Source organism: Monodelphis domestica, chromosome 1 (genome assembly GCF_027887165.1).
Source record: "Monodelphis domestica isolate mMonDom1 chromosome 1, mMonDom1.pri, whole genome shotgun sequence".
Lineage (NCBI taxonomy): Eukaryota > Metazoa > Chordata > Mammalia > Didelphimorphia > Didelphidae > Monodelphis > Monodelphis domestica.
Genome location: NC_077227.1, coordinates 226389843 through 226413928, shown reverse-complemented (window position 1 = coordinate 226413928; position 24086 = coordinate 226389843). Strand labels below are relative to the sequence as shown.

General features: G+C 37.1%; 1 protein-coding gene across 4 annotated transcripts in view; it reads left to right on the top strand.

The window, feature by feature from the left end:
- BTBD7 (BTB domain containing 7) overlaps window positions 1-13668 on the top strand; it is a 107977-nt gene extending 94309 nt beyond the window's left edge. For 3 of the 4 annotated variants that reach the window (XM_056810472.1, XM_007472569.2, XM_001370610.5), the window contains exons 8-11: window positions 763-952; window positions 2890-3068; window positions 6865-7296; window positions 8365-13668. In XM_056810472.1, the coding sequence (XP_056666450.1) occupies window positions 763-952; window positions 2890-3068; window positions 6865-7296; window positions 8365-9180 (1617 nt within the window). In that variant the 3' untranslated portion in view covers window positions 9181-13668. The remainder of the gene's footprint in view (window positions 1-762; window positions 953-2889; window positions 3069-6864; window positions 7297-8364) is intronic. The other variant, XM_056810473.1, reaches the window with a different exon arrangement.
- The last annotated feature ends 10418 nt before the right edge of the window (window positions 13669-24086 follow it).

Sequence of the window (24086 nt, the reverse complement as noted above, 5' to 3'; positions counted from 1 at the left end):
TGCTAAGAATTTTTATTTGGGTATTTCTTTTAATAGGAGGCCAATGAGAAATCTGGGCAGTTTTCCTTTATAATTTTTGAATAAAAATGTTCAGGAGAGTATGTGTAAAACTTTTAATTTTCCTAAGCTGCCTTAGGCTCAAAAAATGATTTGTTGTGACTTTTCTCTTTGCTTTTAAATCAGAATTTTGTCTGGCATGCTCTCTAGGTCATTTTAGATGAGCTAAGGCAAAAGTATCACCTTCTTGACTCCAGCCTTTACTCTAAGATCTTTTCCAGCTCTAAATCTATACATATAATTGATTGATTGATGTATTTCCCATTGATTATTTTATTTGTTTGTCAGTCTGTATTCAAATTATTAAGTTAAAGTCATGCTTAGAATAAAAAATTAGAATTTCAAATTTTATTCTCTAAACCAATACAAAAGGATTAATTAAAAATGAAGGAAATTAAGTCATGGAGATAGGAAGACCTGGATTCATCCTTGGCCTCAAAGGTACTTCCTAGTTGCGTGACTCTGGGCAAGACCCTTACCCCCAGTTGCCTAGGTCTTGCCACTCTTCTTCCTTGGAACAAATACTTACTATGAATCTAAGACAGAATGTAAGGGTTTCTAAAAATTTAGAAAATTGGAGTTTATTTCTCCTTTCAATAAAGATGTAAAATTAGAAACAAATTCTTTGTGCTTTTATATGTAACTAAAGTATTTGCCTTCTAATGTTTTTACTAATTATGTTTCTCTTTGAATTTTTTATTTCAGTCAGTGCTAGATGAAATGATGGTGGAACAAACAGACCTTGTTCGATTACGGATGGTTAGAATGTCCAATGTTCCTGACACACTTTATATGGTAAACAATGCAGTTCCACAGTGTTGTCATATGATCAGTCACCAGCAAATAAGCAGTAACCAATCTAGTCCTCCTTCAGTTGTAGCCAATGAAATTCCAGGTAAGACTTTCATACTTCATTATATTTACTACATATTACTAAATAAATTATTTATCCATTTCCTAATAATATCTCTTTAGGCTGTTTTCCCTGTTTTGTTTTTTAATTTTATCTTTCTTTGTTCCATCATTTAACTAGTTTTAATTTTAACATGAATTTTATTAACCTTCATGAAATTGGCCACTTTTTAAATTAATAAGTAGCTAAAGTTATTCCCACAAGTGGCCATCCTCACATCATCAGAACCTTGAAGGAAGAAAAGATAATTAGCATTAGCATCTGCTCCTTTTCTGAGCCAGAAATGCATCAAGAGAATAACACAATCAATGGGTTATTGAAAAGCCCAGGATCACCTCACTTCTTGGAGTCAGTAAAATGGCAGTTTTGACTTTGTGGATTTTTAGGGGCCACTTTAGGGCCATGTTTCTGTTGTGGGATATAGATATATATATAGAAATAGTGAAATATTGACTTTACCCAAAAGGATCTGATTAGTATCATCATCCACAGGTAGAACTAAGATTCCGACTAATATTCTCATCTCAAACTCATGCCTAAAATAATTAACAAAGCTACAACTTTAAGGACAGGCATTGTCTATGAACAAGAAACCAGAATATGCCATGGGAAATGCTATATAGAAGTAAGATATGACTTAAGCCCTGACTCCACTGCATGTTATGGGATTTTAGGGAAGTCATTTCAGCCAGAAAATGAGACTTGGATTTGAATTCAGAGGATCTGAGTTATGATTTTAGACAAGTCCCTTTATTTATTTTTTATACATATATTTCTAATTCTTTGAACATCTATTATGTGCCTATTGTTTGTCAAATACTGTTACACCCTATGAATACAAAACAAAATTGTCCTTGCCTTCATTCTTTGAGGCATCCAGTGATGCTCGATATTCATTTGCAAATTGATAGTTCCATAACTATTTGGATAATTATTTTAAGGCTTGATTCAGCAATAGACACATAAAATGTTTGTGTTTTGTAGGAATCTGATCATGATAATAATCTGGCAAGAATTTATTGCTTATAGCTCATAGAATCATAGATGGTGGAAATTTTAGGGATCATCTAGTTTAACCCCTTCATTTTACAGAATAGGAAACTGAAGCCTACAGAAGTTAAGTGACTTGCCCAGGGTCAAATTTTATTCTCTAAGCCAATACAAAAGGATTAATTAAAAATGAAGGAAATTAAGTCATGGAGATAGGAAGACCTGGATTCACCCTTGGCCTCAAAGGTACTTCCTAGTTGCGTGACTCTGGGCAAGACCCTTACCCCCAGTTGCTAGGAAGCTTTAAGTGACAGAGAGAGGTCTGAATTCATATCCAATTGGCTCCAAGGTCGACCCATTTTCCACTATACAATGCAACTTCTTTCTAAGTCAATAGCCATACCTTTTTCCCCCCCAGAATTATTGTTATTTTGATGCCATGTATTAAAAGTGTAAAATAAGAATATAAAATAAACTCAAATTTCCTTTTATATATTTTCAACTGTGGATTTTAAAGATATCATGTCTGTGGTAGTTAATATTCCTATTTGTATTTCTGAAAAATTACATTCAAATGTTTTTAATGCCTAGAAATCTTCAAGGCTAAAGAAGATAGCTAACATACAGGTAGATTCTGATTACTATGGATAATCAATCCTGTGAAGTGGTCTCGTATTCAAATTTGCACTTTTCAGGATTACAGTTATATAAAATTGTAATTGGTTCCAGTTAAATGGGAATATATAGTGCTATAATTTTTTTGTTAAGTTTTTTTGGTGTTATTGATGAAAATAATGACATAATTAAAGAGCCATTTTATGATAATAAAAAAAAAAACCACACAGTCAAATTTGAACACTATTTTTGAATGGAGAATTAAAGTAAAATGTGTATGTGCCCACTGTGTACCCATTTTCTTTTGTTTCTAGTTCCTCGTCTCCTTGTCATGAAAGAGATGGTCAAACGTCTGCAGGAGCTGCGTCATACTGAACAAGTTCAGAGAGCATATGCTCTAAATTGTGGAGAAGGTGCTACTGTCAGTTATGAAATTCAAATTAGAGTATTGCGGGAATTTGGTCTTGCAGATGCTGCTGCAGAGCTCCTGCAGGTAGGAAACAATATTTCAAAGTTTTTAAAAAACGGTGTATTATAAGGTGGACTATGAGATGTGGCAGCCAAAAGAGCCATAAGACCTTGAGCTACATAAAAAAAGATGCATTATGTAATCATGAAGGGAATGCTTCTGCTACCCTCTGTTCTGGTTAGATACATGTGGTATTCAGCTCTGGGAATTTGGGAATTTTCCATTTTGAAAAGGACAATGATGAGCTAGAGAGTAGGTCCAGGAAGATAACTAGGATTCTTAAAGTCCTGATTGAAATAACTGGAGATGTTTATCCTGAGATGGAAAGATAAATGCAGGGGCATTAAGAGCCGTCTTCTAGTATTTAGAAGAAAGATTAGGTTTGTTCTGCCATAGGGCAGAACACTGTAATGGATAGAAGTTTCAAAACAGAAAACATCAATTCCTCCATACATTAGTAAATGGATTCATGAGTTCCTGTGGCCAATCTTCTAGTGTGGTATCTCATTGCACCCATATCTGGGCTGATAGAGGATAAAAGGCTGAGTGTTATTCACAGATTAGGCACCTAATTGACTTAGCAGATGGAGTGTTTGGTTGAGTCAAGAAGACCTGAGTTCAAATCCGCTCCAGACATTAACTAGTAGAGTGACCCTGGGGAAGTTACTTAGTCTCAGTCTGCCTCCATTTCCTCATCTGTAAAATGGGTATAATAATAGCACCTCATCTCCAAGGGTTGCCTGCTTTGTGCCAAGTAGTAGAAAAGTGCTAAGTACTTTTCAAGTATCTCATTTGATCCTCACAATAATGCTGTTAGGAAGGTCCCATTATTATTCCCATTTTACAGTTGAGGAAACCAAAGCAATCAAGTTAAATGACTAGCCCAAGATCAAACAGCTAGTGTCTAAGTAAAATTCAAACTCAGATCTACCTGATGCCAGACTGTTTAAGAATATGAGTTGGTCAGTAAGTTTTTTATGTATACATATTATTAAACTACTCACCCTTTTCCTTCCCATTACAATTATTTTTCTTTATGTCTTCAGTTTCCTTTTTCATAACTTTTCATTCATTCCTCTATAGAATTTTAATCTGTTACGTCCTATCTTTCCTTTTACTTTAGTTTTTGAAAACTGATCTCCAAAAATCGAAGCAACCCAGGAGACTGAATATAACTAACTTTCTTTCATGACAAATTCTAAGGAGTAGTCATTTTCCCTGTAATTACCATCTTGTCTATTTCAGATGGGGTTTTCAGGAAAGACTAGTACTGCTCATGCTTGTGTGAGCTCTTTTCAGGATTGATTTTCTCACACCCATTTCTTATCTGGGGCTTCCAGAAGCTGTAGCATGCATAATGGCCACACCCCAGTAAACTGTCTTGGCAGGCTGACTAAACCAGGTTGAAGGTAATGGACAATGCCTCAAAGAGCATTGAGTTAGAGGTGTGTCTAATCCAGGAGAGAGAAGATTTACCCCAGCAGAAGGGCAGATGAGAATAATTTGTTCCAGCAGCCTTGAAGGCAGCAGAAGCAAGGTGCTGTGGAGTGCTTAGAGCTTGGTTAGATACCCAAGAAGCCAAGGTTAACCCCTGTATCCCAAACCATCACCACTCTTCTTAACTTTTGCCTTACTACTGGCCTTCAATGCCTGGAAGAGAGAATGACCCAATGATTTTGTGCAACTCTGCCTCACTTAAATTCAGTTTATATAAGAGTCAAAGACATCGCCAGTGGTGTCATTTTGGTTCTCTTCAAGTACAAATTAAATTCTCTAGTCACTACAGTATCATCCTCCTTTGCTAGGCTTGTGATCAGTTTCCTCTTTACTTTTCTCTTTGTACATTAATGTTCTTTCAAATACTTCCACAACATATGCCACTTCTGATGCTAACATCATTTTAAGTCAAGTGTTCTTGTTCATGTCTCTACATTCTGGAATCTAGTTTCCTAAATTTCCATACAAGCATATTATTTTAATAGCCAAAACTCCCTCACTCCCTTTTAACTACTCTGGGTTTTTTTGACTAAGAAAAATTCTTCCAGGTCCCTATTTGATTCATGTCTCCCATGATAACTGTGAAATAAACTGCCTCCTTCCATTGTGTATAAAATTAAGGTAGGACACCATTGATTGCCAGTGTGGCAGAAATCCAGTCCCTGACTTCTGCAAGGGGCTGGTGCAAGCTCCTGAAGACATGCCTGGGAGACAAGATTCATGACCCAGACTGTCCTATCAGACAGCCCCACTAAAAATGACATCATTGGCTTTATAAGAGACAGGGCCAAGTGGTAGCTGGTCTCTCTTTTGGCGCGAGCTTCATCCTGAGCTGAGAGCTCTCCTCATCCGGCCCAGCAGTGTATAATCTTCTTTCCCATGCCCAAGGGGTAGGCTGGGAATCTAGGAACTGAAGAAACACAGTGTGGCTGTGAGACTTCAATATTTAGAGTAACCTGGTAATGTTTTTTCTTTTCTTTTTCTCTCTCATGTTTACTAATAAATATAGTTCAATATAAATTCTCCAAGATTAATTTTAATAATAGCAATGGGAATTTCTATTTTATTTAGACTGATGGAAAAATATAGGCATTTGCCTTCCTCTTTTTTTTAACTCTTTCAGTTACATTTGCAATTTGCAAGACTTTAAGCAAATAAAATTTTATCTGTCCTTTTGGTATATTCCTTTTTTGTTCAAGAACCCATCATTCCTTTGTAGTAAATTGTAGTCTAGCAACCCAAATCCTGTTTATGTACTAGAAGTTCATTGGAACCTACATTTATTGTGCCTGATGATGAAAAGGGCTTGAACTCTACTATCTGACCACCTGATTTGACCTACATGTAAGTGCATCATGTTCCAGCAAATGTTTGGTCTTCTTAGACATGTGTACAAATTAGTCCTTTCTCCCCTTCACAGACAAGCAAAAGCTTCTTGTGAGAAATGGGTGAAGTACAATAAAAAACCTTCCTAAAATTGGTATATGACATGAGTAGTAGTATTCGTTCTTCTACATAAAAGGTATCCTGCCCATAGCTACCTTATTAGAACCTGAAGGAAAATTATATTTGATCTATTTTCCTGCCCATGTTCTAAATTGTTTTTTCTGTCAATGAATTATGAGACCCTATACTTAAATCCTTAAAAGGAAAAACAGGATTGCCCTGAGGTGATAAAGTAATCCTTTTTTTTTTCTTCCTCAATTCTTTTGGAGGGTCCATGCTTTAACTTAAATGCCCCCTGTGGTTTCTGGTTCATTTAAATGGCCTGCTCTGTTACCATTTGTCTAGGAAACTTTCAACAAAAATCATACAGAGGAAATTTTGAAAACATCTTCTGAGGAGCAGCATTCCCTTTTATTTAATACAATATTAGTCCAAACCACTTAAGGGAAATTGGCAAAGAATGCCATGTTTGTGCCTTTCCTGTCATTCTGAAGTACCTATGTTGGATTGTCTCAGTTTAGAAAGATTTAGGAACAGCTTGCATTTTGTATTTTTCTTTACTGTGTCTTCTTTTTTAGTTTTATTATCTTTGCAGAAATTATATTGGAGCGTGAATTACTTGGTTTTTCATGATTCAGCATTCTCATATGATCTATCTATCTTGCAAAAAAAAAAATTGCTGACCTATTTGCCAGAATAGTCTGTGAAGCCGACCTTGAGATAGACTGACAGATAGAGAGAAATCTGTGCTTTTTGATTTGTGTTTCTGAGAGTTCCTAGTAAATGTTCATAAGTGGTTTAATTTTATAATTTGATATATAAAAATTTTTTGAGAAATCTAGTAATTGCAGAAAAATGTTTCACTTTTTTTTTGTAGAATCCTCACAAATTCTTTCCTGATGAACGTTTTGGGGATGAAAGTCCACTCTTGACTATGAAACAGTCTGGGCGATGTCGAGTTAACAGTACTCCCACTGCAGAAACCATGTTTACAGATCTAGACACATTTGTGGCCTTCCATCCCCCCTTGCCTCCTCCACCACCTCCCTACCATCCTCCAGCTACTCCACTTCACAGCCAATTCAAAGTTGGTTGGAAACAAAGAGCTCCCAGCCAACACCCTTCACGTTCATTTTCTTACCCTTGTAACCATTCACTGTTTCATACAAGAACAGCTCCCAAAGCTGTCCCTCCTCCAGTCTATTTACCTGGTGTTAAGGCAGAACCCCCTGATTGCACTAACACTACAGGATCAGGGAGGCAAGCAATTGCTGCAACTGCAACAGTGATGACAGCTGAGAAACAAGTGGTAAGTCATTAAGTCACTTCCTGAAACAGAGAGGCTTAAAGAATGTCCAAAGTCTTCTCTGGATTCTACAGAAATGCTACTATTAGGGGGAAATGGGGGGGAAAAAAAAGAAAGAAAGAAAGAGAAGAGGTAGGGAAGAAAAGGAAAAATAAGAGAAAAAAAAGATCTATTTAGTTAAAATAAAAGAAAATTACTAGTTTCCTGCCCCTGTTTAAAGGAAAGTGATAGCTTTACAATTTGATCTCAGAGGAGCAAAAAATTAACATATTCTTTTGTAATAATTATTCATATACACGTTAAAATTTTTAGTTCCTTAAGGTCTTTAAATGCAGTTTTATTCTCTTGTATACTTCAGAATAATGGATTTCAGAGGATGATGCCCATTAAATATCTAATAATTTGTGCTATTTCTTCTGATGCATCTATGTCCTTAGACATACTTTTTTCATCAGCAAAATCAATTTGCTTTGAAAACTTAAGCAATTGAAGCTGTTAGATACTGCATTGAGAGAAAAGAAGACCTTTGTTGGTTTTGTACTGTAATGATCTAATTGATTTTACTTTAGGTCATACTATTAGGAAAACTTCTTAATAACGCCTCTATCACAATATCAGTAAAATTGAATTAAAAGAAAAGCAAGAGATAATTATAAACATAGTTGACATAGGACCACATTCTAATTTGGCTCATTATTAGGCTTATGAATTTAATTAGTACATTTTGTACTAATGATCCTCTGCCCCACAAAAGAAAATAACATACAGAAAAGGTATGATATGACATGATTGGCTTATAAGGTCTGTATCCGTCTTCCCTCCAGTTATAAACCTACAACAGGATTCCGCTGTATTATTCTTTTCAAAACATAGAGAATCATAGAATTTTAGAGTTGGAAAAAATCTAGAGGTCATCTAAGCCAAGCTTCCCAATATATTGAGAAAGTAATTGAGACACAGAAAGCATAAATGTCTTAACTGATATCACACAATATTTATTAGCACAGCAGTCTTTTAAGGATGGTACTAATACATACATTTCTTTGGACTTTTTCCTCCTCTTTCCTGCAGTGTACTCAGCCTATGCTGAATGAGCTGATGCCTGATATTGCCATGGGCGTGTCAACAATATCACTCAAGGACAGGAGGCTACCTGAACTTGCTGTTGACACAGAATTAAGCCAACCAGTTTCCGAGGTAGGGCCAGGACCTCCCCAACACATATCATGTATCCAGCAGAGGCACATGAACACTTCTCGAAAGAAACACACACTAGAGCAAAAAACGGATGTTAGAGAAAATCAGCAAGAATACCCAGATTTCTATGATTTCTCAAATGCTGCTTGCAGACCTTCTACTCCAGCTCCTACCAGACATTCCCCTTCACCTCCTCAAGGTGTATATTTTGGTCCAGATTTATATAGCCACAATAAGGCATCACCAAGTGGCTTAAAGTCAGCATACCTACCTAACCAGATCTCCCCTAAAAAGCAAGAAGAAACTAGGAGAGAATATGTGCTTTCTCCAGATGGCCATCAACAGAGGCAAAAGAATGAGCCAGTACACCTTGATGTTGTAGAACAACCATCCCAACGGTTGGATTTGGCATTAGCTGTCCAGGAAAATGCTAGTAATGGTCCAACTCATGTCAGGGGACGAACAAAAATGGAAACTGATTTGACATATGGGCTTACTTCTAATAGAACTTCACTCTCTGCATGTAGCTCTGAAACTCCAGAAGAGAGGTCCAGGAGGAGACTGGCAGACAGTGAGTCCTTGGAACATGGAGCCCAGAGAAATACAGAGTTGGAAAGGGAAGACTCAGTAAGCAGAGGAAGGAGGTCTCCAAGCAAACCAGACTTTTTATACAAAAAGTCTGCCCTCTGAAAGTAACCTCCAAATGGTCTGTGCCTGAGATGTGGAACATCCCATTTTATGACAGAACCAGACAACTTTCAGACAAGTTTCTTAAAGCCAGCAGATAACTCAATTTCACTTTATTTTGCTCAAGTTTTTGTATATACAGTGTTGATTAGACATAGCATGCTATGACGGTTTGTTTTGTTTTTTTGTTTTTTAATGCTGCACCTGGTTTTATTTTGTGCTTTGAGCAGTTGTATTGAGGAAGCCTTTTTAAGCGAAACCAAGCTGGCACTTTTTTAAAAACAAATTGATAGGTTTTTTGCACCTGTACATTTATTTTACCAATATTAATTTTTGTATCACCATGTTAAACTTTATTGCCACGTTTAAAAGACTGTATTTTCATATTTTTTTTTTTGCATTTTACCTTTCACCTACCAATCTCTATGTGCAATGGGTTGCACACTGAAATGTATTTTCTTATGAAATAGTTATAATGTGTTTATTTTTTAATTATAGGAATTCCAAAGAACAGCACATCAAAATGCTCCTCTCTTTTTAGTAATAGTTTTTAGTTCAGAAATCTGCTTGGTCAGTCTCTGCTAAAAGAATCTGTTGTCATCCTTTTAACATAAGTCGTGGGAACTAGTGTCTCCAGCTAGTGTCCATCCAGGATCCTGAAGTTTTCTGGTTTAGTGAAGAATGCTGAAGAAAAAAGCTTTCCTTGCCCAATCCAAAACACTAATTTACTTACAGTGTGAACTCTTAATTAGGATCACTGTAAATTCAAGTAACATGAGAATTTCACTAAGTAGGATCTTAAATCAAATTCCTAATTATGAAACATCCTTAAATCAAATTCCTAATTATGAAACATTAAAAATGTCAGATTTAACATGAGACATACCGCTAACTAGATTTCTGAGAGCAAATTCTTCAGCTGAGAGGGGTGAGATGACTGCTTATTGCCTTCAGTGGTCTTGCTGCCTATTGGGGAACAAATAAAAGGGCTTCAGTCTTAAGGATGTCATTTGATGTTTGTAAGCATATGTATACTTTTAAATGTTTTTAATTGTAAGTCTAATGAATTTTGATGTCATGTGAAGGAAGTTGTGTGATGCATAATGCTTTAAATCACCAAAAAAAAAAAAGTTACACACTACATGTCCTACTTGAACTCCACTGGGGATGCTGGTTTAGTCAGTTACCAAACTATTGCAGCACATAGGATATTTTGAGATCCTCTCCCTAGGAAGAGCAGTATATGAGCTAAGGACTGTTTTTTCCCCATAACCTTCCATGTAAATATACTGGTGTTCTGGATTTTTTTAAGCCAATTCTTCAAAATCATTTGTGTCAGTTTTGTATTTCACACACACATATATCCAGCAGTAATATTTGGATAAATAAAAGAGGCTTCCTGAATATTCCATCATATATTGATATGTTAAAAATTTGAATCCACTCATTCACACTCACTCTTAAACTATGCAGGGCTAGGGGGCCTTTACAAGCTACCATGTAAATGACTTACATGCACTTTTAAGTACATACATTTTTATTGGGTGACAACAGCTCTGATTTTTCCTGATTAACTGTAGTTCTTCCTGCAGATTTTTTCCTACTATACCCTGTGGATGTACACTCAGGAATATCTCTTGACATTTTTTAATGCTAACAATAGATAGTCACAAAGATGGGAACATGTGCTTATACTATACCCAGATAAAACGCTGCCAAGTTGTTTTGCTGTCTAGTTGACTGCTTCTATTAAATTTTAATTTAGGTCATGTTGTATATTTCATTTGAGAGGTCCAAGGGAAAATACTAACCTACTTACAATGTAGACCTACTCATTGCCTTAAAGGCTTTTTTTTTCTTTCTTTTTTTTTTAAGATAGAGAATTATAACAATTCATTGTCTTACTTAAGGGTCTAAACCATATAGTAGCTGATATAGTCTTTAGAGACCTGACATCAAGTCTGGCTTTAATCAAAAAACCTGAATTAATTATTCCAATCTATCGCTTAGTATGTATTCATATATATTAATGTTAATCCTTTGGATACAGTAATAAGTTGCTGCTCTGGGTCAGACCAGAGTTGTACTGGTAATGCAAATGAGAGTTCCATTTCCCTGATATTCTTTTAATCTTCCTTGTCTCTATTCAGATTATGAATTATTTTGGTTGGTACTATTAAAACCTGCACATTCACTTTTAATAAAAATTAATGAAATTTTCTGCCACATCCCCCAAATTATTTTATAATGACCACTGCCATAATTTGATTTCTTTCAAAATCTACATTTTCAGCTATGAATTAGTTTGAATGACTGGCTAAAATATTCACATGGGGAAAAACCGCTTTAGGGTATGGCACTATAAACTGATATAACATGCAGAAAGATACTATGTCTGTGATGCATGTATCTTATTAGATTAATTATCAGTTATCTTGCTGTATTTTATGATATGTAATTTGTAGAGTAAGTTGAATAGCTGTGAGCCAATGGCTTTTTAACACATCTATTTAAATCTTTGTATACTGTGATAAGATAAATGAGATTACTATAGACGGTTGCTTTTGAAAAACAGTATATACTTAAGGGCCACAAACAATGATATTTTATGTAATACAAAAGTATTTTAAAATAACCAAATCACAAAACTACCGGATAACCATAAGACAATCGGCCGCTCAGACAATCTCCATTTTCAGTACTCATAGCAGGTTAAAGAGTGGGTAGACAACTGATTTTATTCTCAGTGTGGAAGAAGAAAAGATACTACTTTCCTGAAAGTGTTGTTTGTATTTGTTTCCTTCTTAGTTTAATTTTATGATTTTATTAAGCAATCATTGGGGGGAAATGGCAATGTATGGTGACATAGAAATTGTTTGTGGAACTTAATGTTTTAAATCTTTGGCATAATATAGGCTTCATACCATTCCCATTAGCTTTCCCCAAGTAAATCTTGGGCCTAAACTCTTCGAAACACTTCATTTACCACTTAAACTTTAAGGGCTTTGGTAGGAGCTCTCTGTAATTAGTCCTTTTATAAAAGTTATATATGAAACTTTGCCAAACTCTTGTAATTCTTGTAGTATGAGCTTCCCCAGAGTATTTGTTCACTTTTTATTATCATAATGATCTTTTATGGAATTTTCTTTTTGTTTATTTGGAGAGGCTTTTCACTGAAGTTAAGTGGGTACAGTATTTGTACTAAGTGGAGACAATGATGATGCAGTTGTAATGGAAAAAAAAGACCTATGTCCATCTACAGAAACTTAGGTAGTAAATCTCTTAATACCTCAGTCTCTAGAGGCAAAGAATTCAGTTTCCACAATAACTTTTTATTAAACTTAATTGGTTTCATTAAAGAAGAAATTTAAGTTGTCTGTTTTGGGAGGGCAGGAAGAGAGGTGTCTGTCTTTGTTTCCTGAAGCACTTATGAGGTGGTTTAGGAATAATGTTTCAATCTGATATTTAATTCAAAGGGAGAAATGTTTGTTTTCTTTCCTTTAAAAAAATTTTTTTAAATCAAAATAGTGTGATGGGTGCTAATTCCCTTTCTGCATGGTTTACAATGTGTACTAATTGACTTTAAGACCTCATCACAAATAAGTTTATGAAAATGGTTAGAGTACACACTACTTAAAAGTATTTTTCTTATTTTGTTAATGCCCTAAGTATAGCTTTTTTCTGAAGTCATAACTGTCTTATATTTTCTGCCCCGTAGATTGCAGTTGTTGTAATGGCAAGTCCTTATTTGATTTCATCCTTTGTTCCCCCACCCCAAAAAAAGAATCCTGTCATTTATTCCATAGTCTGAATATTATGATACTGTGGCCCTTGTTATAGAAAGGATACTTATAAGTATTCTGTTTGTCTTGAAAACTCTTGAAAGTAATTGCTTGTCGTTATGTGGTTCTTTTTAAGAGATTAGACATGATGTGGAAACATCATTTGTATGGCTGTCTATGACCGTTTATCTGTTTTAAAATGTGCAGGTGGTGGGAAAACCTGCCCATGGATGTGGGGTACCAGAAAGATCAAGAAAGTCAATCTACTGTTGGCATATAGTAACCCACCTGTAATTCTGAGAGGTGGTATCTTCTACAATACTGCATTTCTTGGTGTTGTGCTGTTACTGGTATAAAGTCAAGTGCCTTCAATGTTAAAGGCTCAGAAAATTTTCTTAAACCGATTTCATGTCCTATGCAAGTGTTTTCTACAACCTGCATAACCAGTACTTTGTAAAACTTGTTTACGCTTCAATTGTACATAGTGTTTTTTAAAAATATATATATATAGTATTTTTATTTAGGTACCTCCAAACTTGAATTCCAGTCTGTGTGATGCATTGTAAAACAATACATTTCTCTTTTGAGTACCATTACAGTTGTACAAAGGTTTTCACTGGTTCTATTTTTCTACTGTTACTGAAAAGCATGTAACACTGACTTTATCCTACATATAGTTGGCATTTCAAATAAATGGATTGTATAGAAATTTACTGAGTTGGATACAGTTTGTTGAGCACTTAACCCAAGATGCACCACACTGCAATAGAAGGGACATTTCTCTCTTTGGAGATAGAACAGAGGATTGTTACTTTGCCCTTATCTGGCTTTGGGATTGTGATATGATCTTATATGTCATACATTGTACTGTTGACATTCAAATATGAAGTTCCATGTTCTCCAGCCCTTTATCTAAACATATTTTTGAAACTGATACATTTCCCATTTTACAGATTTGGGAAAAGCCTCAAATGACTTGCACAGAGGAAAACATTCATTCAGTAGATATGTGCAGGACATTAGCTAAGGTATCTCACTGGGTGAGAAAAGAAGCATAAGCAAAAATCCTTTCCTTCCAGTTGCTTATGTCTGGGATTTACAAGTATCTCTTCCATATCACTACCTTCCCTATCACAATTTAGCATAAGAAATTAAATGGAAACTTTTAGAGAGTTTTGCGCAAGTCACAGACAACATGTAACGGTCTTCAGACCCAGAAAAAACAGTTTAGAAATTCAGAAATGCATAAAATATATGTATATTATTATGTTAATGTCAACTTGTTTTATCTTTTAATACCACAAATATACACAATTTCTTTTTTAATGTAAACTAAGTAAAAAGTTAGATTACAAAAACATGAAAGCCAACAGATGAAACACAAAGGCTAGAAATGTTAACATTGGCCTACATATAGCCCATGACCAGATAATTAACCCATATTTTAGAATAAGATACTGTAAACACTCCAAAAAAGAAAAAGAATTCAGATTTCTATTCTGCTGAAGAGAGAGCTAAAAAGTTTAAAGCAGATTTTCCATATCAAGGGGGCCTCACACCCCCAATCCCCATGATATGGAGGGGATACCTTTATATCTTTTGAACCTAGGCTGAGACATAAAGACCAGCAAAACTAAATACTTGAGTACTTCAAGTTTTTACTTAGCATTGTAGTAAGTACTAAGTAAATATGACCAGCATTTCAGGGTTTATAATTTCCTAACACTAGTCAGTTACCCTGTGATTATGAGCCTCTTCCAATTTACAGACAGGTCCTTAGACAAGAGACGCAAAGGACCCATGCACAAAGCCTTTCTAGCATTGCCTTTGAGAGCCCACGCTCACTTCCATGCCACAATGAATCATGTAAAAGACAAAGATTTGTAGGAAAGCAGGGAATCTGCCGATTGATTACAGCAACTGTAAGAACACCAAGACTTATTCTGCATTGATGCCAGTGTAGAGTGGCATACCTTCCGTTAGAAGACTGAGATGCCAAGGAAAGGGGCCTATACCAGCTTGGTTATTAAAAGATTTTATTGGGCTTGTTAGGGTCTATTAGGTTAATAACTTGGGTTACTGAGGAGGCTTATAAGAGGCTAGTCCTGGGCAGCAGCAAGACAGCATAACATGGTGGATCCCTGCACTAACCCCAGATCAAGCCAGACATTACATAGAAACGGAACAAACAGGGGTGGCCTGGATCACCTACAAGTTTTCCCATGAGAGTTGGAGTTTCTTTTTCTGTTTACATTTACAGTCCCATAGGTCATGTTCTCACTCTGGCTAAGACTTATTAAGGTCTCAAAATAGGACTTCTCTGAAGAAAGCTTAAAAAAAGTTTTTCCTTATGTCAAGCCTAAGTCTGATTGTTTACAATTTCTACTCTCTGCCCCTAAATCTGCCCTCTGAAGCCAAACAAAATAAATCATATTCATCTTCCACACAATAACCTTTCAGATACTTGGAGATAGCAATTATGACTCTTCAAAGTCTTCTCTAGGCTAAGCATCTCAAGTTCCTCCAAACAGCTCTCATGCTTAGGAACTCAAAACCTTTTCACCGTCCTCGTTTCTTTCTCAAAACTCAGAGCATCAGTGCTGAAAAGCAACTCAGAGACCATCCCATCTAATCTCCTGGTTTTACAAATGGAACCAAGGCTTTAGATGATAAGCATGAGAAATAGTATCTAAACCCAGCTCTTCTGACTCCTAAACAAGTGTTCCTTATTCTAATTACTGTAATTGTCCTTAAAGAATTTAACAAATATTGATTCCTATCTATATAGTGCTTTTAAAAATTCTACGTGGGGTAGGTTTGGGATCACTGTGGCATACATCCTAGGATATCATATAAAACATAAGCTGTTAAAACCAGAAAGGGATTTTAGAAATCATCACCTTCCCTCGGACCAATAGATTTTTTACTGATCTCTAGAGAAGACCATCTTTGTGAAAAGTATATATACATAGGTGCCTGGCTAACTCAAAAATGACTTACCTCATACTAGTCTATTGAAACTGAATAAAACTTTGTTCTGGATCAGATGCCATTTTGACAATGAAGGATGACCTTCCCAAGCAGACAACAGAAAGCGACCAAAATTTCACCCAAAATTTTCTTTAGTGAGATTAGCATTAGACATTAGGAGAAAAAGCTAAATAGGTTGTCACTCTGATGGGTCCTGACATTCCTCTCTTAAGTCATAGTCCTACTCATTAAAATGTGGCACCAAAAAAATAACCATACTCAAGCTACATTCTGACCAGATTCTAAAATTGTGAAAAGGAGCATCACCTCTAACCCTGGAAGCTACTTTACTTAATGTAACTTAGCATCACCTTGTGTATGTGGGTGTGGGTGTGGGTGTAGAGAACTCTCAAGTGAGGAAAATCATTCTACCAATGCAGATTGGAATCTGTTCTATTATTTAATGTTTTAAGCAAAAATCAGTTATTTCATCTATAGATCACAGCTCACCCTCAACCTTCTTGAGCAGTTTTCATGAATTGCTTTGGTTGAAAAATTCATTGCCCTGCAGCTACCTGATGGTGAGGTTGGTGTTCCTTATCCTAAAGTCCATTGCTAGTCCTCTACTCAAAGCCCTGACAGTTTGGTACAACCAACTAAAGCTGCTGAACTGTTATCATAGAACCTAAGCACCTAAGAATACCTCCTTGGGCATCAGAGAAAGACTTTTGTGAAGAATGAAGAGTGTTTGAAGCTCCATAAGTTCCCCAACCCGAGGAACCAATTCCATGCACATATGTAAGAAATGTGTCTGGAGATTTAAAAGTCAGCGTGCTTGGAGCTAGGGAGACGCAGGTTCTCTGACCCTGGCCAAGTCGCTTAGCTGGCTTGGACCTTAATTTTCTCATCTGTAAGATGACTAGGTTGGACTAGTTGGCCTCTGAAGTCTCTTTTAGTTTTAGAGTTTTCTTTCTTTCACAGAAACCTGTTCATCTTGAAAAAATATGGTATATCTGGCCACCTTCTAAAGTACTAAGTGCTCCTTTGCTAATGCCCCTGAAAAGTCAAGACAGAAGGATGAATTTGTATTCTCTTTGTTCCTCAAGGTTCCTCTGCTTCTCAGGGTCACTCAGAAGTCTCTCCTCTTTCATGGTTTTTTCTACTGTCAATATTATGCAGTCCAGGCCATTATGAACTGATGAATTAATGAAATAGCATTTACTATTTGCCAGAGACAATGTGAACCTGGAAAAGTCACTTTACCCTGTTATCTCAGTTTCCTCATCTATAAAATGAGTTGGAAAAGGAAATGGCAAATCACTCCAGCAACTTTGCCAAGAAGACCCCAAATGGGGTCCCAAAGATTCAGACATGACTGGAACAACTGAACAACATGTCACACATCATACCAAGTGCTGGAGATACAAATACAAAAGAACAATCCCTCACCCCCAAAGATTTTCTAATAGCTGGGACACAGTCTATAGGAGAGTGATGGCCAGGGAAAGGACTCCAACCTCTACCCTCATACTTGGAGACTTCAACATTCATGTTAATGTATCCTCAAATGGTGGGTCTCCCAGTTCATTAATATCCTCAAAACTCATTAAATTACATCTTAGCCAAACACCCTCTTAACCCATACTTTTCACCATTACCCACCTCCACAAATCCTAAGCCCTGAAATGCCCCCCTCTCTAATCATACTATATCTTTCAATCTCTCTATCTCACCCATTCCTACTAAATCAATACATCCTCCTCTCTGTGACCCACAGCCTCTTGAAACTGAAAAAGATCAGGAAAAGAGAAAACCACCTCCATATATCCACCAAGCTAGCTACACTAGAGAGAAATTACAATGTAAGAAGAAAAGTCATTAAGACTCAGAAGTGTGAAAGAGAATTCTTTACTGTTTTGTCTATCCTGAGTTAACACTAATTTAAGTACCCCTGCTTGGTACCTCACTAGACTGAAGACAGGATCAACTTCCCCTTGTCTACTTTTGAATTGAATCAATAAAAAGATTAAACACCCTACTTAGTACTAGGTGAGAAGCTAGTAAGGTACTTAGAGAATTCACACCCTTAGAAATTCAATCAAATCAGGAAACTGAACTTTTTTGATGAGGACTTAATCTTAAGAAGGTGAGAAGTTGATCCTACAGACACTGCCCTCTGGGCAGGGCCAAACAATTTGGAGACTGTGATTGGCCCCTGTGAAAAGGGTAAAAGACAAGAAGTCACCATAAAAAGCAAGCCCCAAACTCCTTCAGAGCAGATTGTCTTTGAGAAGATCTTCTGGAGAAAATCTTATATAGCCTTCAAGGGAGCTTCACTGGAGACTAATGGCTTGGATCTATTTGGACTCTGACTCCTGGATTGCTTCATTGGTGAGTAAAAGGCTGACCCCTTGCTTCTGGAGAGACTAGCTTCCATCTTGGAGGGAGGAGGCCATGTGGTTACTCACCACCAGCCTTCCTGGTTGAGAGCTAATTAATCTCTGCCTGGATTAAGTAGACCCTGAGCAAAACATTTAGGTTGATAGGATAGATAACTTCTCTATCTCCCTCATATTTCTCTTCTTTATTGTTTCCTATCTATTTGTAAATATTTGTAAATAAATTTCTGACTCAAGATATAATAATTTCATAAAATCATAATCCAACCATTAATTTTAACCTTTATAGAAGCATAGAGGAGACAGAATCCAGGAAATTCAGTAGTAAATCCTCAGGTTTCAAATATCCATGAACAAATTCACAAAGTATGGCTAATAACAAGATGAACCTAGGCATCTAAGTTAAGGAAGCGAATTTAACCCTCATTGGTTATCATTGAGACTTTGTGGAATGAAACCTATGGCCTAAAAGTGACCCTGGATGTGCATACCTTAAAGATTGTACATTGAGGCCATATATGTATGAGGAATTCCATGAAGAAATGCATGGTGGAGAACATTGGAGTAGCCAAAGAGGTAAAAAAAAATGTGTCCCAAATGCCCCCAAAAAGGGGCATGAGGAAGAGAACATTTATTAAACATATACTATAGGCCAGGCCATATGCTAAGCATTTATGCATATTATTTAATCTTATCCTCACAACAACCCTGGAAGGTAGGTGCTGCTATTATAATCATTTTACAATTAAGGAAATGAAGACAAGCAATTGTTAAGTGATTTACACAAGGTCACACAGCTAGTCAGTGTCTGAGTCAAATTTGACTCCTGGTCTTCATCTATTGGGCCCAGTGCCCAATCCACTCTATCCACTGTGCCACTATCTGCAAAAGAAGCAGGATCTAGGAAGAGAGGGTAGTCAACAGTGTCAAAGGTTACAGAGAGATTAAAAAAAGAACAGGACTGAGAAAAGACTTTTGGATTTGGCAATTAAATCATTGATGACTTTGAAAAGGGTATTTTCAATGACATGAACAATGAAGTCATATGCCAAATTATAAAGGGTTAAGATGTGAAAAGATAGAAAGTGAAGGCAGTGAATGAAGACAGCATTTGTTTCTTGGTGATTTTTTAAATTTAATTTTTCCATTTAACAAAATTTGATTCCCCCCTCCCTCCATGCCTCTCCCTGAACAATTAAAAAAAAACCTTTGTTACAATTATACATAGTCAAGTAAGACAAACACCTGCAATGGCCATGTCCAAAAAATATGGCGGAAGGCTTTTTTTTTTAATCCCCCGAGGAGTTTTATCTCTGAGTGAATGAACAACAACAACAAATAAAAAATTATATTTGAAGGAATGAATGGGAGGGTCAAATGAGGGTTTCTTAAGGATTGGATAGACCTGGACACAATTGTGGACAGCAGGGAAGAAAGCAGTAGATAGTGTAAACTATCTGAAAACTAGGGATAATTCATAAATCAATCTGCTGGAGGAAACAGGTGGGAATGGAATCAAAATTAGAATCAGAGGAATTGGCATTCACAAGAAATTGAGATAAACGAGGAAAAGAGTAATGGATGATAACTTATAGACATACACACACACATACACACAATCTTCCTGAAACTTAATAAAGTAAGAATAATAATACTTGCATGATCTACATCATCAGACTAAGGAAATAACTTATAAAGTTAAAACTACATAGACATATTGTTTATCATCATCTACTACCATTTCCCCACCATATTGGATAGAGTGTTGACTTGAAGTAAAAAGACCCAAGATCAAATCCTGCCTTGGATATTTTTTTAAACCCTTACCTTCTGTGGTTCCAAGGCAGAAGAGTGGTAAGGGCTAGGCAATGGGGGTTAAATGACTTGCCCAGGGTCACACAGCTGGGAAGTGTCTGAGGCCAGATTTGAACCTGGGACTTCCCATCTCTAGGTCTGGCTCTCAATCCACTGAGCCACCCAACTGCCCCCTTTGGACATTTACCGGCCATGTGTCTTAGAGTAAGTTACTTAGTCTCTTGTAGATTCAGTTTCCTCATATATAAAATTAAGATGATAATTAATGGACCTACCATCCCAGGGTTAATGATCAAATGAGAAAGATACTTTGTAAATCTTCAAGCACTATATGAATTATTATTTTACTCCATCCAGTAAGGCAGACCAGACACACACATTTTAGTTGATGCTCTCCATGACTTGATATGACCAAAAAAATCTGAGTTTCCTGGGGATGCTTCTGTACACATAGCCAGTCAAAGTCTCAGATAAAAGACCACATATTTCAGGCTCAATCTTTCCAGTGTGAGTCCTACCAGAGCATGCCATCCAATGACTTTTTTTTTTTTAATTTTTATTTGGTCATTTCCAAACATTATTCGTTGGAAACAAAGATCGTTTTCTTTTCTTCCCTTCCCCCCCTCCCACCACCTCTCCCACAGCCGACACGCAATTCCACTGGGTATCACATGTGTTCTTGATTCAAACCCATTTCCATGTTGTTGGTATTTGCATTAGAGTGTTCATTTAGAGTCTCTCCTCGGTCATGTCCCCTCCACCCCTGTAGTCAAGCAGTTGCTTTTCCTCGGTGTTTCTACTCCCACAGTTTATCCTTTGCTTATGAATGGTGATTTTTTTCTCCTGGATCCCTGCAAGTTGTTCAGGGACATTACACCGCCACTAATGGAGAAGTCCATTACATTCTATTATACCACAGTGTATTAGTCTCTGTGTACAATGTTCTCCTGGTTCTGCTCCTCTCGCTCTGCATCACTTCCTGGAGGTTGTTCCAGTCTCCATGGAATTCCTCCACTTTATTATTCCTTTTAGCACAATAGTACTCCATCACCAACATATACCACAGTTTGTTCAGCCATTCCCCAATTGATGGGCATCCCCTCGTTTTCCAGTTTTGGGCCACCACAAAGAGTGCAGCTATGAATATTCTTGTACAAGTCTTTGTGTCCATTATCTCTTTGGGGTGCCATCCAATGACTTTTGAGAGTTTAAGGTCAACTCCATGCCACAATGAGGCATCAGTTTCAGTGAAAGCTACTCATGATAAATATTCAATAAATATTGTCATTGATTATCCATTAGCTTTGGCTCATGTAAGAACAGGACCTTATTCTAGTTCACCAGGTCGTAGAATCATAAATTAAAGCTGGAAAGAAACCCTTGAAATCATTGAGTTCAATTTCCTCATTTACAGTTGAGGAAACTGAAACCCAGCAAATGTAAGTGACTTAAGCAGGTTCACACAGCTAGGAAACAGTTGTTTCAGGATTCAAAATTGGATTTAATCATTGTTCTTCCCTGTTACAGACATTAGTTTGCATTCAGACTATCACAAGAAACGTGAAAGAGAAAGACAAAAGGGGATAAGGAGGAGAAAAAGAAAGAGAAGTAGAAGAGAAGAGTGGAGGAGGCAGGGCAAGACAGAACAAATAGTGCACAGAAATGCTGAGGCCTGCTGGCCTGTGTTCTTTAGACGAAGCATTCTTTGTGTGAAACAACCAGTTACTGGGGTTCAAAGCTAAGCTTAGCTTCTCAGCGCCTGTTAATTGGAGACAGCCTCTGCATATCAAGCAAATAGGGTTTACTGCCTCTTGAGTATGTCAAACTAACAGGAAAAATCTTTATAAAGGACTGTGAATAGAGAGGAAGTGTTTTTTCCAGGACAAAAGAACTGGCCCAACTCATTGGCTGTGGATCATGTGTCTTCCCCAAAATGACTCTCCTTTTCATTTGATGGGAACTGGCTGGCAGTATATGACCCATTTTGGATCCCAGAAGTCTGCAGACTACTCTGTCCAAAAGGAAGCCAGAGATCCATGGTTCTCCTCTTCCTTGCAACATTTAAATTCTTTTATCTTCCCCTTTGGGGCACGGATCAAAGAAACAGAATGTCATATCTGAGACTGACCTTAAACACCACATTGTTGGGTGGTTCCATTGTTTCAGTCATATCCAACTCTTCATGACCCCATTTGGGGTTTTCTTGGCAAAGATACCAGAGTGCCATTTCTTTCCAGCTCATTTCACAGATGAGGAAACTGAGACTAAAAGGATTAAGTGACTTACCCAGTATCACACAGTTACTAAATGTCTGAGGCCAGATTTGAACTCAGAAAAATGAATCTTCCTGACTCAAGGACTGATAATCTATCCACTATGCCACCTCACTGCTAAACAGCATATAAATTGTGTATACATAAAGCCATCACACAGACTTTTTAAAAAACCCTTACCTTCTGTCCTAGATTTGTTACTAAGTATTGGTTCCAAAGCAATAGAGCAATAAGGCCTAGGCAATTGGCATTAAGTGACTTGCCCAGGGTCATACAGCTAAGAAGTATCTAGGGCCATATTTAAACCCAGGAACTCCCACCCCAAGCCTCAATCTCTATCCACTGACAAAGGAGAAAAGGAAGGTCCACAAAGAAGTAATTAGTGACCCAGCTATTTTGTGAAATAACCCTTATGGTGGGGAGGGGAAGTGATGCTAGTTGAGATTAAGCAACTACCCTCAAGTATTAATTTTAACTTTTTTTTGTAAAACCCTTACCTTCTGTCTTGGAATCAATGCTGTGTATTGGTTCCAAGGCAGAAGAGTGGTAAGGGCTAGGCAATGGGGGTTAAGTGACTTGCCCAGGGTCACACAGCTGGGAAGTGTCTGAGGCCGGATTTGAACCTAGGACCTCCCCTCTCTAGTTCTGGCTTTCAATCCACTGAGCCACCCAGCTGTCTCCCTAACTTTAACTTTTAACAATTTTTAAACTATTTAACAATGAACCCTCAACCTTAACTTTACTAAACAGTCTAAGGAGATCTACAACTCAGGGCTTTTGACACCCAATCTAGGAATGTTTCCATCACACCTAAAATGTTGGTATTTCTCATGTCTCATCTCATCTGCGCCCTCTTCTCTCCACTCCCAGAGCCACCACTCTGATGTTCAAAGCCCTTAATAGCCTGCCCCCAACCACCACCCATAGCCCCCTTTCCAGTCTTCTTACACCTCGTACCTCCCCCCAACATGATATCTTCTAACCAGTGGCATCGGCCTCCTTGCTGTTCCTTGAACGTGATCCTTCATCCCTGAACTCAGAGCATTTTTTCTAATTCTCCTTAAAAATTATAAAATTAAGAACCTTCTGTTGTTCTTAAGGTATTCCAATCGGTAGCCCAATTTAATTAAATCCAGCTCAACCAACATTTACCAAGTTCTTATAATATGCCAGGTACTAGAATGTGTAAATATTCCAACACATATTTCTGTAGATCTGTGATAATACCAATTAGGGTGGCAAAGCCAAAGAGAAACAGAGGCCTCTGAAAGATACAAGGAGGGGCAGCTACATAGCTTAGCCGATAGAGATCTAGGCCTACAGTTGGGAGGACCTGGGTTCAAGTCTGCTCTCAGGCACCTTCTAGTCGTATGACCTTGGGTAAGCCAATTACTCCCAATGGCCCAGCCTTTACCACTCTTCTGCCTTGGAACCAATTCTAGGTATCAGCTCCAAGAGAGAAGGGCAGGGTTTTAAAAGATAAAAGCTCTCTGCTGGCAGTATAATAAATTAGAAAACCACATACTTCTGTGATTTATGTTCTACTAAATTTTTATTTATTTTGTTAACTATCTCCTAGTCACCTTTTAGAGTGGTTCAGTTGCACTTGGGAGTTTCTGGAGACTATGATGTCACCAGCATGCTTGACGCCTCTGAATGAGGAGATTCCC